This window comes from Ochotona curzoniae, unplaced genomic scaffold (genome assembly GCF_017591425.1).
Source record: "Ochotona curzoniae isolate NIBS_2020 unplaced genomic scaffold, NIBS_Ocur_1.0 scaffold_1852, whole genome shotgun sequence".
Classification (NCBI taxonomy): Eukaryota; Metazoa; Chordata; class Mammalia; order Lagomorpha; family Ochotonidae; genus Ochotona; species Ochotona curzoniae.
The window spans coordinates 33,223,608-33,238,181 of NW_024467087.1; the positions used below are offsets into that span (position 1 = coordinate 33,223,608).

A 14,574-nucleotide genomic window follows, 5' to 3' on the forward strand; every position below is an offset into this window, starting at 1 on the left:
AAGGTACTATGATTATAATTTTAAAAAATGAAAACCAAGGTGAGGGATTCAACTTTTCAGTTGTAGCTTCAATTTAGGTACAATAAAAATTCAGCGGGACATAGATCTTTAAAGATTATTTTATTCATTAAAGAGAGAGAAGCAAGACAAAAATTTTTCTGAGATATCAAATAATATCCATTGTTTTATTCTCCAAATGTGAACGCAAAGGACACAGCTACTGGAGACACCATCTGCTGCCTCCAAGGTTACCCACTAACAGAAAACTAGAATCAGGAGCAGAGCTGCAACTCAGGAACTCCAATGTGTGATGTAGATGTCCCAACTAGTGACTTAAGCATTAGGCTAAGCCTTTGTTGCAGAAGTAGATTTGAAGCATATATCAAGCTAAAATTATGTCAACTGAGCATCAGAATGGATTTATTTCTTCTTTATCATGAACCGGTGGCAAATAGTATTTCACATGCAAGCAGGCAGCAGCCCTTAGAGGTTATATTAAATACACTTACAAATGGAACTGGCAAAATCAGTATCAACAGATCCTTCAGAACCTCTTGAAGCAGATGAAGGGCTGGCAGAAAATCCGGACAGTGTCGATGATTCTGATATGTCCTTATTCTCATCCTCATCATCAAGCTCTGAGAGCGCAGCACCCGAGGCAATGGCACAGGCAGCCTCATTTTCGCCATCGAACCCCTACAAGAAAATCCAAAACTGATTTTCTTAAGAAGTCAATAGTGAAATGAATAACCCTAGGGGTCATTTGAAAAAGAGAACACAGAATCCTAACAGCTCTATTCTTATAAAGTTGACACTTAGTAGAAAAACTATGTCCTCAGAAGAGAAAGAACTAAACTACTATGGAGTCAACTGATGCCAGAGGACAAATGCAGTGAGCTCCAAGTCCCTAAGTATACATTTTAGAACCTAACATTTGTGAAATATTTACCATATACCAGATACCATGCTAGACATCTAATTTATATATCTTCCCAAATCTTTGCCACAACTAAGTAACTATAATTCCCTCAAATTTCCTTATGAGGAAGCCAAACTTCAGAGAAGTTAAACACTGCATTCAAGATCAGAGAGCTATTAAGTAATAGAATCAGAATTTGAAGGCAAAATGTTTTTCTAAAGCATATATTCAGCTGCACTATGACAAATGGCCACATGAAAAACTGAAAGGCCCAGTGTGAGAGTATCTGTCCCACTGCTTTAAGATACATTTATGCAACTGGAAGCATTAAAAACCTGCAAGGAGAATACTCAAATGACAAAGCCCATGGCGCAAAATCAAATGACACCAATTCAACACTGCAAATAGCCTTCATTAAAGTCTAGCCTGCTACCGCTATCTTAAAGAGAAAATGCTCAAGGATAAAACCACAAAGTGTGACCATTTATTTGGTATGCCATAACATGTGAGAAAATGTGCCAACTTTTTTTGGTAAATTTATCTATTGAGATTTTCTTTGTATCTAGACAGTTATTTTTAGCACTGAGAATTGTGCCACCCTTTCAGATACGGTTTTGTGTGACCTTTCCAAAGATAAAAGCCTGGTATGGTATCACGTCCCTTTGAAATCTGAACAAAAACAAGATCCATCTATTCTGTCAATTTCCTAAATTTTCCTTATGATAACTTGAGATACTCAAGAGTGCTATGAAACATGGTTGGATCGTTCCATTTTATCTTTAATTAAACAGACATGTAGATGATGAACCTACATGAAGTATCTTTAAAAATATCATGAAAAATAAACTTTGTGGAAAACCCATGCATGTACCTCATAATTTTTGCATAAAATCATTTTCATTCCTCTTTCCATGAGCTATTTGAAGCACTCTTAGAGATAGATGATCCACAGACAGACAGGTGAACAGATACAGGGACAGATATATACTTTCCCACCTATGCTAACTTCCCAGTAGATATGTATTTAAGGGAATTTGTATTTGTCAATTGAAAATTTTTGGTTTCTTTCATAATTGCTGTATGTATGACATAGGCCAGTCCTTAGGCTATGCTTTGACTCTGGGCAAGCTGATAGAAAAATAATGAAAGGCCACTAGACATAATTCTTCTTTTTAAAGTATTTATACTCAAGTGTACCCAGAAAATCAAGCAAATAAATAAATTACAATGTTGTGAGTACTAAAATGATACTATGGGAACCTACAGGAATACTGTACCTCATGAATATGTGCAATTAATATGTATTAGCTTTGTTTTTAAAATATTCCCAGAAAACATGTGGGTATGTTCTGAGATATTACCCCAGTCATGAAATCTAAGTAATATAGGCAAAAAGGTTTTGTTTCTGAAAGTCAAGAGGAACCATTCAAATGAGAATTGTACAGCTCTATCTACTATACCTATAATTAAAATTGTTTAAAGTTTTGGTGTAGAAGCTTAAAATGTAGCTGGAATAGTTTGAAATGTTATATATCTTATGGTGAAACATTCACAATCAAGGGACTTCATTTCCTTTTCAAATGGTACATTATCTCCTGTTGATGTTCAGATTCTGGGATCATGTCTCTAAGCAATTCTGTCCTTCACTGAGTTCAAATGGCTCCACTCTTTTCCTTAGTTCCACTGTCTCCTTTTTCTACATTCTCCCTGCTGCCTTTTCCACCACCTTTATTGACTCCATATACTTTCTAGTGTCCAAATGGCTGCACTGACCTCACAGAATGCACTTGCTCCACGGCTTCTATTGGCTCTACGGGTTCCACAGCCACGGACGGCTCCTTCATTTCCATCATAACCATCTTCTTCATTGTATCCATCTCTGCCATAGCCTTCCCTGAAAATAAGCTCCAATTAATGAAAGAAATCCACCCAATAAAATGCGTATGGAAGTTTACAAATGAAACAGGATTCGTTTTTATCTTACACATGTCTACCATGTCCAATATGGACACTACTGGTACAATACAGACAAGAAAAATGCCCCAAATGTCTTGTCGGTGTTACATGTCAAATTAAACAGTATTGCCCCCATCAATTCTTTGACTGCACTGGGATGGCACACGGAACAAAATGAGGATTCTCTGGGAGGTAAATATGTTAGATTAGTATCAAGAACATATATTTTGTTTTAAACAATAGATTCTTCATGCATTAGCAACTTTACAGCCACATGAATGATCAAGCCCATATTTTTGGCTCAAGCACAACATACTTAAATCATCTTTGCAATATATACAGTTTGTGTTAAGTATAACATCTGCTGCAAGTTTCTAACTATGTATCAAATGCTTTGTCACAGAATACCATTGGTCTACTACTCCCACAAGGAAGTTCAGTAATAAAGGCTTCATGGATTATACAGCTAAATAGTCATTTGATTAGTTGCTAAAAACCCTCAGCTTAACAAAATGCCTGAATGATTTCTTTTCATAAGAGACAACATTAAGCATATGTTTCTGTGGTGATTCTAAAAGCAAAATATTTGACAATGGATTTCTTGGTTAAGTTTTTAGGCTAGAAAAAAAACAGCTCTTGAAAATTTCTCCTCCAATTAAGCTGGATAAAGTAATAGATTATATACATAATGATAACCCAACTGTTTGAGAAATCTGAATTATGTTCACATATAGCCGGGCTTTATTTTAAGATCAATAAGAAGTATACTTTTCACCTTGTTTCTCACAGTTGCTGTGGTTTTACAGGGTTTAATGATTCAGTGGCATTAATTTCAAATTAAACATCCAGTTACAGTTATGATAAAACTATCCAAACCCTTAAATATTAATAAAAATAGTAATAAATAACGAAAATTTAAGTGTTGTACATTTGAAAAATTTAAAATTGTTGACAATCAAATAACAAACCAAATACAGGCCTAATTCCTCCACCTTCTTCATATGGAATTTTAAAAATAATTATTCAGATAATTCTGAAATAATAAAACATTCATAGTATAAGTAATTCAGGAAAACCAACCTTGGCCAAACATGAGCATCATTATCCTGATCACTATCTCTGCCACTGGCATGGCCATAGGAATCTTCATAAGCATCATAATCACCATCTGCACCAGCAGCAGCGTCATAGAGTTCAACATAATCACCATCCTCTTCAGGTGGCTGGACGGCAGGTGCAGGGATTAACCAATCATTCCGGAAGATTTCAGAGAGTGCATTGTAGCCCACCCATTCATTTGTCAAGTACACAGGAGGTGAGATTTTTCCTACTTTAAATCCATCCGGAACCTGTGTGCACAAGAAACATTAATGTAGTCTTGAGTATGCTTTCATTTTCTTCTACATTGGAAAGTTCCCAAGTTCGCACCATTTTCCAATATATTTTCTTCTTCAATTGATTGACTAATTGATTGATTTTATGAGACAGTTCCAAAGGTTCTGGGATTTACAATAAATTTTCAATAGAAAAAAATGTCCATTCACTAAATAAAGTCAATAATTTATTGATGATGAGTGCCAAAACCCAAACATCAGACTGTAACTGTTAATGGTACTTTTATATTATAAAGAGAAAAATTGACTAACTTTGTGTCTTTTATACCCATACTTGTTATAGGAGGAATAAACATTTGCTTTTGATGCTAGAGAATAGAACATGTGATCTTATCCTCTAGCGACATAGCCATTCTTTTGTTTTATCCCCTCACATTGAGATGAATACAATGCTCTTGAAATGGTTTTACACGCTATAGATTTCTTAAAGTATCCCAAATACTTCCACACAACAAATAAATGTAAACCCCACATTTTAATTGCAATAGGTGTTATATTGCAAGTTTGGGGCAAGTGGAGATTGATTTGTGTACAGTAGGACAGGTAAATATTACAAAAGTAAAATTAGAATGGTTAGCAATTGCCAAATGTGTTGAAAGACATTTTTAAGTTTACACAATCAAAGGATACTTCACTTTTCAGCAATGTTTCATTTTTATGTACTGTCTCTTCACCTAAGATATGCTGTTAAACAACAATGGAGCATCTCAGCTCTACCCTTAATTTAAGATTAGCTTCTACAAATAATTCCCTAGCGTCTTTCTAAAATATGTTCTAGCTGGCATCCAATGTAAAAATAAAATGTCTGACTAATTAAAAGCTTTCTTATTTCAAATATAACTTCCAGATTTCATATCCCATACATTAACACATCCTACAGAGATTAATAATAATAATAAAAGAAACCAAATGTCTTTAACCATTCTTAACTGAAACTGAGCATTCAGAAATCAAAACCAATTGAGAATGAGAAAAAGCAGGCAAAAAGTTGTTAAGATGAAAACCTACATGAACATCAATCAGCAACTTTTGATCAATGGTAGAATAAGGTGGGGATGACTGGGATCTCCTCCCGGTCACAGGACTATCTTCCTCAGAAGAAGATTCTATGGAATATCAGAAACACATTAGTAACACTGGTGATTACAGATATTGCATTCTCTTGTAGAGTTAACCAGTTTAATACCACATTTTCCTTGCAGTCTCTGTGATTTCATTTAGGAAATATCATCTGGTAAGATCTCACAGCACCACTTCCTGTTTTCAGGGATAGTAGCAGGCTCATCTGTTACATCTGTAAAGCTGCATGGATTTTCTGCTTGCACAATTAGGTGTACACTTGTTAAATATTGTAAGAAGATAAACAGCAGTATGGGAGGATGAGCAGATCCTCTTAAACAATGAATGTACAAAGGACAGCAAAACATGAGAGTATCACTTGTTTCATGTATTAACCAGCAAAGTCCAACAGATGGTATTAGAAGATGATGACTCAACAAAACTCTTGAGAGAGGAGTTGATTCTGTAATCTGGACCTTCCAATTTCTATACAATGTTATACACTCAAGTTGAACAGTGAATTACTGAAAATAGACAAAACATACACTCATTTTTATATAAAGTTGAGAATATTTCTGTATCAGTGTTGTACACTAGAACTGTCTGCAGTGATGGACACTTTCTATGTCTGAACTTTGCATATGGTAGTCACTGATCATCCATGACTATGAACTATTTGAAATGTAGTCAGTATACCTGATGAATTGACTTACTAAACTTCATTTCATTTTCTTCTCTTGTTTCCATTTTAAAAGCCACATGTTCCTGCTGGTGATCACTATGGACAACTCACTATACGCTCCAGGCATTTTAATTTGAAAAGCACATTCTTTTGATCTGCAATGCTAGTTTTTGACACTGAGTTGTGGTATGGCAATTAGTGCCTGTGGTTCGAACCAGGTGAGAATATTTAACAGGTTCCAACATCATTAAGTCTAGATGAATGTGCCTGGAAAAAGTATCACCGAAGGAACACTTAGCTCCTTTTTGATTGTTTTTATGTGCTTGGACTGGAAAGATAAATACTACCATTCCTCTTCTTTTTCCAACCTTGTTGTACATAGTTGAAGAGCAGACCTAACAACTGCCAAAATGAGTAACTTGTAAAACACTGCTGTCATCTGAGAACATTACACTGAACACATCTTACAATCTGGGTGCCTATCTCCCAGCACTGTTGTACTTTTCTCACTATTTTTCTGCAGAAAACCATTTTCTCTTAGGCCTTTGGGTGTACGTTAGCATATAAATAAGAAATTCAGGTGAGTATTCTGAGATCCTGAGGCAAATCTGTAGCAAGGTGTTCTGATGCAACCCATAATGAAGCATGTAATGAAATGTCATGAGATCTCAAATGATCTACATGGTAGCCATATCACTGAATTTTAGAGCTCACACAAGTTCACGATTATCTGCACAGATGCTATTCCCTTATTCCTCCTGTTAATGTTCAGATTGCTTTGGGCGGTCTAATCTAGAATTTTCTTAAATTTTTATTAGTTAGATCATCATTAGAAAAATTATCCTTCACTGAAATGGAAAAACAGGTGTCTGGGGAAAAAATTCCTTCACTCATTTCTCATAACAGTATTTATGCTCAGGACACGCTGCTATTTAAAATAATTCTGCCTTAATCTCTTAGTAATAAGACTTGTGATCATGTGTAGGAATATTCAGTTTTGGTAAAGTCTGTATATCCATTTCCTATTCATGACATTGTAATAAAATCTACATCTTACATTTTTGCAGATGGCTCACAAACTCCATCAAGCATTTTTCCTTTACATAACTTATTCAGATTGTTTGAAACTACTAAATGCTAAATTCCAGGTTTGGGGATCCAAGGCACAAGTTTTGGTTTGCTGATCCTAATATTTTACACATCTTCAATTCATTTAAGTTCTCTCAAAACCACATCTTAAACACACTAGTTTGAAATTCATATTTTAACTTATAAAGTTAGTCTATAATACTTTATTAATTTTCAGGCATTCTGGGAAAAGGCATCAGTTTGTAACTACTGGATATATCATATTTTGGGATGATAAGATAAAAAATTATAAATTATAAAATTATAAAATTATAAAAAATTATAAATAAAACATAACTACTCCACACAATATTCTAAGGTTTTGTGTGTGTGTATATATATATATATATATATAATTGGAAAGACCCCTTTCAAATTGTTTTTCTGTATTTTTCTCACCTGGTTTAGCAATGAAATAAAGTTGACCCTCTTGCCTCCCTAGATACATTCTTATCTACCACCCAAACAAAAGAAGAATCCATAAAAATTGTTTTCCATTTGTCAAAGATCAACTCTGAGCACACAATTGCCAAATCCAGTGGCCTTTTGCTCCTAATCCTGCTTGGACCCCCTGACACTGTTGATTCATTCTTTCTTGAAATTCTCCATCCTTGACTTCTGAAATACAAACTGTTAAATATTAGCTCTGTATTTTGACTTTGGAAACCTTGTGCTGTGAATCACCTGATGCTGCTGCTTGGCGATTATGAGGGTTTTGTGCACTCCTTCCTCTGATTTCAACTTGCTTCCGAGCTTCTTCCTCAAGAGACAGCTGAAGCACACTAATGAAAAGAGAAAAGAATGTGCCATGGCCTCACAGGGAAACACACAACTCAACAGAAAGAACGTTTTGTTTAAATATACAGGTACATTGCAATCAGAAAAGTACAATTTAACTATTTTTTCCCAGCTTTCATTTCCCATAACTTGGCATTTTATCTAAAACAGAGAAACAATAAACAATATATAGGTATAAGAAACATATTTCCATGTAATGCATGATTTCTTTAATATTATATTTATTCTAAAAATTCCTACAACAATCCTTTAATATTCAGAGAGTAACCTTACCTGTGTAATAGACCAGTAAACATAATTTTATAGTGAATGTAAATTTTTTAACACACAAAATGCATCGTAACTGTTATATCACACAATCTGGTATTATTAATCTGACTTTAGATTCATGAAGTTAATGTTTTATGTCCAGTTCCTAATGTACATAGACAACTGGACACGAAAGGTAGATTATTTTACTCTTTAAATTGAAAGACCAACAAAAAAAATGGATCTGGACTACACTACTACATTTTATAGTCACTGTGGAATTTTTACATGGGAAAAAGTTTGGTCATTGTTTAGACCTGGAGCAGACAAAAGTGTTCTCTATGACCCCTAAATTCCAAGAACAACTCGAGCTTCATTTAAATTAATTTTATAAGCGTATTCATATTTAAAATCAATTCATTTGCTATTCATAAACTTAAAATTGCTTCTGTAAAGTGAATAACCATTCCTAGTTTAACACTAGGATTAGTTTTATATGTTGGATTTTATTAAAGCTCTTTTCCAAGATACCAACGACTACTACTCAAAATTATTTCCTTCATTTTGAGGTCAGGAGGACCATGCCAACTTATTTTTTTGAATGCAAAATAAAAGAAAGTTCCCAGCCTTGCTTTCCATTTTTTGAGGATTTCTATAAACCAGTAAAATCAGTAAAATCTGAGGATTTAAATAAGTGTGGTTGTAAAAAAATTACTGAGGAATATATATACTGCATAATATCAGTCATATAACCATTGGATCATACTGTCCAATATCCTGCCTGAGTTTAGTGAGTATTCAAAAATATTTACTGAGTGGCTTGTTAATCTATATCTTTTCTATTTTGAATTGGAATTGGAGCGGATGTGCATTTAGAAGGAAATATATTTTAACACTGAGACTACAAAACACATTTCTTACTTTATCTAAAATATGGAATTGATTTTTGAAAATAATTGAAGATCTCCATTATAATCTATAATATAAATCCAAGTAACTTGTGCAGATATTACATACGATATTTTGCTGATATAATATGGTGTTTTAAATTTGATTTTGGTCATAGGTAATTTTCAGGTTTGTTAATTTGCTGCATTAATTTGTGAGATTGGGGTAATTTGTACGTAATTTTACTATGGGGTAATTTTACTATGTGGCACATGCAAAAAAGTCACTTGAAAACCCACATCTTTTTATCTACTAGAATTATTAACTAAACTTTAATAAAGAAGTCGTTGTCATTGTTTCTTTTAAAAAGATTTACTTATTTACTTGAAGGGCAGAGTTTGAGACATTATCTCACTGCTAGTTCATTACCCAAATGACCACAATGGCCAGGCACAACCCGGGAGCCTGTAACTCTATTTGGCCTTCCACATGAGTACCAGTGGCTCAAGCACTTGAGCCATTATCTGCTGCTTTCCCAGGTACATTTGCAGGGAGCTGAACTTGAATCCCTGCTCACCTGGAATACTGGTTTAACTAACTGCACTTCCTCACTTGTTCCCTCCCTCTCTCACCTCCTCCATGCCTTTCTCTTTTCCTTCATGCCTTCCTTTCTTTCCTCTGGACTCTTACTAGCTGATTCTCATACAGTGATTACAGTATGACCAAATACGAAAATTTGGCTAATGAATCTTTGCAGTTAAGGTTTTAAATGTGTGCCAATGATGCAAATGCTGATTTTTAGTTTTGATCTTACAAAGAAGTGTCAAGGAAACAAAGTTGAATTTCCCATGTGATAATTAATCATGAGTAATTTGAATATAGAAAACAGAGATGCATACCTGGAAGAGAACTTGACACGGTGTGCACGATCCTGGTGGCAAGGCCCAGCCACAGGTCTCTCTTGGACCTTAAAGACAAAATGCAGTACTTAGCTTTTGAGAAAAAAATCTTCCTTCACATATGTTTTCCTAGTAAGCCAGCTAATAAATATGATTTTCATAAATATTAGGGTACTTCAAAAAGTTTCTGGAAATGTAGAGTGAAAAGACAAGTTCATTTTGGTGCAAAAGATTTTGTAAATCCATGTATAGTTTTTTTTTTCCTTTTTCCTAATACATACTTTACATGGACTTTTCAAAGACTCACTGTAATACTATATCTATATTTACTAATTGTATATCACTAGAACTGCTTATCCATAATTCCTGATGCTGTATTTTAATTTTTCTATAGGAGTGGATTCTGGAGAGAATACAATCAAAGAAACCCATTTATTTTTGAGGAATCCATCATCCAGAAAAGCATGATGACTCCTCTAAGAATTTTACACCATGTTGAAGGAACATCTAAAATAAGAATGCAGATTTATTGGCTCCTGATTTAATGCTATTTCCATGTTATCACATTGTTTCTTTTTCTAAAATAATCAGAATTTAAAAATTTAAGTCTAAAGCCCTATTTTAAGGTAACCCTAGATTTTCTAATCTTTCTACACATGCATATAAACATCATTAAATGCTATTGAAGTCCAAGCTGTCCAACCTAAGTACGTTTTTTTCCATGTTACAATTCAACTATCCTTTTATTAGTATTCTAATTTAATGAAATCAATTAATTTGGATGTAAATAACATCATTTGATACACCAAAACTCATAAGTAAAAGGAAGTACAGCAAGGCAGCTTCTTTCTACCAGTGGGGCAGTTACTTTCTGCTAACATTGGCAGGCAAGGTGCTACCTGGAGTACCGTCTTGCCTCACTGAGTTTTATATCACCAAGTTTGCATTTACAGTTGCTTTTAGCTGCTAGAAAACAAGAGTCATTCTGACATGCAACAAAACAGTCACATTAGATTCTTTAAATATTTCAATATGGTGCACTTTTAAAAACTGTCTAGTATTTTCATGTTGAATAAAGCACTATATGGTTTCTAAAAACTATACTGGCCTCAGAGCACTATTTTTTTTTTATAAGGAAACCTATCCAGACTATTTTTATTCCCTATCAGAGAAGTGAGAAATTAAAAATGTCAATATTTCCCACTTCACTAATGAGTTTTTTTCAAATATAATCAGATGTTTGGCAGTATCTAGGATACTGAAGTTTTTATGCTTCTAGTTCAGATAACTGGCATCATATTGATCCAATCTAGATCACTTGGCTTAGGAAGCCGATTTCAGGAAAGTGTTTGGTAATAGTAAATCATTTTCTGATTATGGTAATAGTTATTACCTTAAGGTATAAGTAAAGTGAGTTACTAAGGAAGAGAGACAGACACATTTCCTCTTCTCATTAAATAACAACACAGCTTAGCTTCCTTCTGCTAATTAACCAAGAATAAATTATACGGAGTCTTCCTTACATGTATATAAGAAACCAGCCTTAACTCATATGCCTCAAATAAAATAACAGATAACAGACTGAATGCAGAAATAGATGCAAGAATTCAGCTGTTTGCTGACTAAACTGGTCAGCAAAATTACAAAATGATATCATCTTTAATTTTTAGTGAAAAATACAGTTGTCTCATTAAAAAACTTATAGTTGTACTGATTTTTAAATGACTTCATAAATATTTTCATTTTTTGTTTTAATACATTAAATATTGAGTGACACAAGCCATGTAATAAATAAGTGCTTTTTTGGAATGTTCAGTATTGAAGAGTATTAAGAAATCTTGAGACACAAATGTTTAAGAAGCAATGTTTTAGGAACTTACATGTGACAGAAAGTCATGCTGAGAAATTTACCTCATTATCTCTAGGATCTGGAACATCTGGCTGTAATGGTTCTACTTGAACTTCAGCCTGAATTGAATGAAATACTTCATCATTGTCTGATGATTCATCTTCTTTGTCCTTTGAACAAGGAATAAAATACTTTTAAATTGTTTAAAGTCAAATTACAGGATGAACTCCATCATCCTAAAATATAATTTAAAAGAATAATTTCTAAATATTAAAAATGCTTTAAACCAGTAGTTTCTTTCTAATAGTCCCAGGACACTCAGAATCCAAGGAATGCTACAACTCATTCATAGAAAACTCCATACACCCACACATATTTGTATATACTTTTTAATGAGTATAGTTTATTTACTAATGCTCATTTATACAGTGCAGGTTAAAGATATCTGATCTATAGAGTGGGAGCTTGGCCTACTGGTTAAAACACAGATTACTGGTGTTGCGGCACAGTGGATTAAAGTCACTGTCTTGCAATGCCAGCATCACATATGGGCTGCTCCACTTGAAATTCTGCTCCCTGACAATGTGCCTGAGAAAGCAATGAAACATGGCCCAAGTGAGTCCCTGCCACCCAAGCAGCAGACAGGGAAGAATTCCAGGATTCAGCCAGGCACAGCCCTAGATATAATGTCTATGTGAAGCATGAATCCACAAATAGGTCTCTCTCTCTCTGTCTTTCAAACAAAACAATAAACTTTTAATAAAATGACAGATTATAATAAAAATCAAATACACATATCTTTTATTTTAATTAAAAAGTCATTTAATATATAAAATACTCAACATTATCCCTACACCAAAATAATACCTAATTAAATATCCCAATTCCTATCCTCTCCCCCTCAAACACACAATAACACACAAACAAAAAACCCACCCACCACAACAAACCCCCCACAACTAACCCCTAATCTACCACCCATAAAACCAACACCACCAACCACAACCTAACAACACATCCCCCTACTACAACTTCTCACCTCACCAATAATTACTATTCCCTCATAACACCACCATCCCCTACACCCCACCCACACCCAAACCCACCCCAAAACCCCCCACACCTCCCACACCTACCAACCCCAACACACACAACCCACAACACCCCCACAAACACACCACACCCACCCAAACCACACCCCCCCCCACTCACCCACCACCCTCCACACCACACACTACCACACCACCCCCCAAACATCCCCCACCCCTACCACACTCACCCCACACAACCCCACCACAACCACCACACACCAACACCCCACACCCCCAACCAACCACCCCACACAACCCACAACCAACCCCACCACCCACCCAACCCCACCACACCCCACACCACCAACCCCCCACTCACCCCCCACACAAAATCATACCACCGACCTACTCCAATCTAATTAACTCTAACTACTAATCATCTCATCCCGCACACTACCAACTACTAACTACAACCACATATATACCTCTCCCTACCCATACAAAATCCAAAGACCAATTACCTTACTAGCTAACACTTTCATTCTCTAACAACCTCATCTTAGTATTAGTGTCAGACGTCCCAACACCTCCTGCAAGCAAGGATACCCCACCCCCCCGTCCAGCCCGATTATCCATTTCTCCTACACCTACAGATGTGATATATATATGGTGCATTATCCCATCACAACTGGGTCCTCTAAGCTACAACACCGTACTGGTATTCAAGCACACAAATACTAAGTCGCAGTCTATTATATTTCTCCTTAGGAAAGAAAAACCCCACCGTGTGTAGATGTAATGGTATTTATCTGTTTATGTAGAAGAGCAAGGTCTGTGAGCGCTTGCCACGCCCGCAGCCCTCGCTCTCCGCTCTAGACAAGTAGACCCGCCTGCTCGCACCCCTGTTGTAACACTCCCCCAAATGCCGTTGATATGTCGCCCGCACATTGTGTGTACTCTCTCACGCGCCCCAATGCATGGCAAGAGCTTCTTTCAGGTCCCACATGGATGTGGGATCCCAAGGCTTTGGGCCATCTTTTACCGCATTCTCAGGCCACAAGTAGGGAGCTGGATGAGAAGTAGAGCAGCCGGGACACAAACCAGCACCCATATGGGATCCCGGCGCTTGCAAGGTAAGGGTTTAGCTACTGAGCTACTGAGCTAGGGGCACTCATATTTATATATTTAAAACAGTGAATGGCAATGAATAAGTGTCATGCTATTACTATTATGAGTCCTTTGGGAAAAAAGTTTTTTTGTTTAAATAAATGAAAAACAATTTCTGTTTTGTTTCTCTGACCTCTAAATTTGGTTATTTGTTCTTCTCATAAGGTACTAAATTATACTTTGTCTAATTGGTTACCAGGGTTCATTGGGAATAGTTATTAACTTCTTAAATGTCCTGATTTCTGCCAACTGTCACTATTCCATATGGTTTCATTCTCTTTATATTGCCTTCTTCAGTGGGTGGGGGGGAACTAGACATTATTTTCCCTTTTGGGCCTTTATTTCTCTTTTTATTTCTTTTCATACTAAATATGTCAGGGAGTTAGCATTTGTTCAATCAGCTCATTGTGCACAAACCCAAATAACTTTTTATCCAGCTATTTGGACAAGGTTCATTTGCAATTATGACATCAATTATTGCTAGGTGAGTAAATGTGGATAACAGTTTAATTTAGGATCATCACAAGAATTCTTTTTACATCAATGGATGCTGGA

The 14,574-nt window shown here is 35.4% G+C and overlaps 1 protein-coding gene across 1 annotated transcript in view; it reads right to left on the minus strand.

The window, feature by feature from the left end:
- Positions 1-14,574, minus strand: part of NRK (Nik related kinase) — a 127,412-nt gene that overhangs the window by 19,380 nt on the left and 93,458 nt on the right. Inside the window, exons 13-19 of the mRNA XM_041000089.1 lie at positions 11,884-11,991; positions 9,973-10,040; positions 7,823-7,920; positions 5,278-5,375; positions 3,956-4,224; positions 2,693-2,813; positions 510-696 (exon numbers count right to left, since the gene is read on the minus strand). Of these exons, the coding sequence (XP_040856023.1) occupies positions 510-696; positions 2,693-2,813; positions 3,956-4,224; positions 5,278-5,375; positions 7,823-7,920; positions 9,973-10,040; positions 11,884-11,991 (949 nt within the window). The remainder of the gene's footprint in view (positions 1-509; positions 697-2,692; positions 2,814-3,955; positions 4,225-5,277; positions 5,376-7,822; positions 7,921-9,972; positions 10,041-11,883; positions 11,992-14,574) is intronic.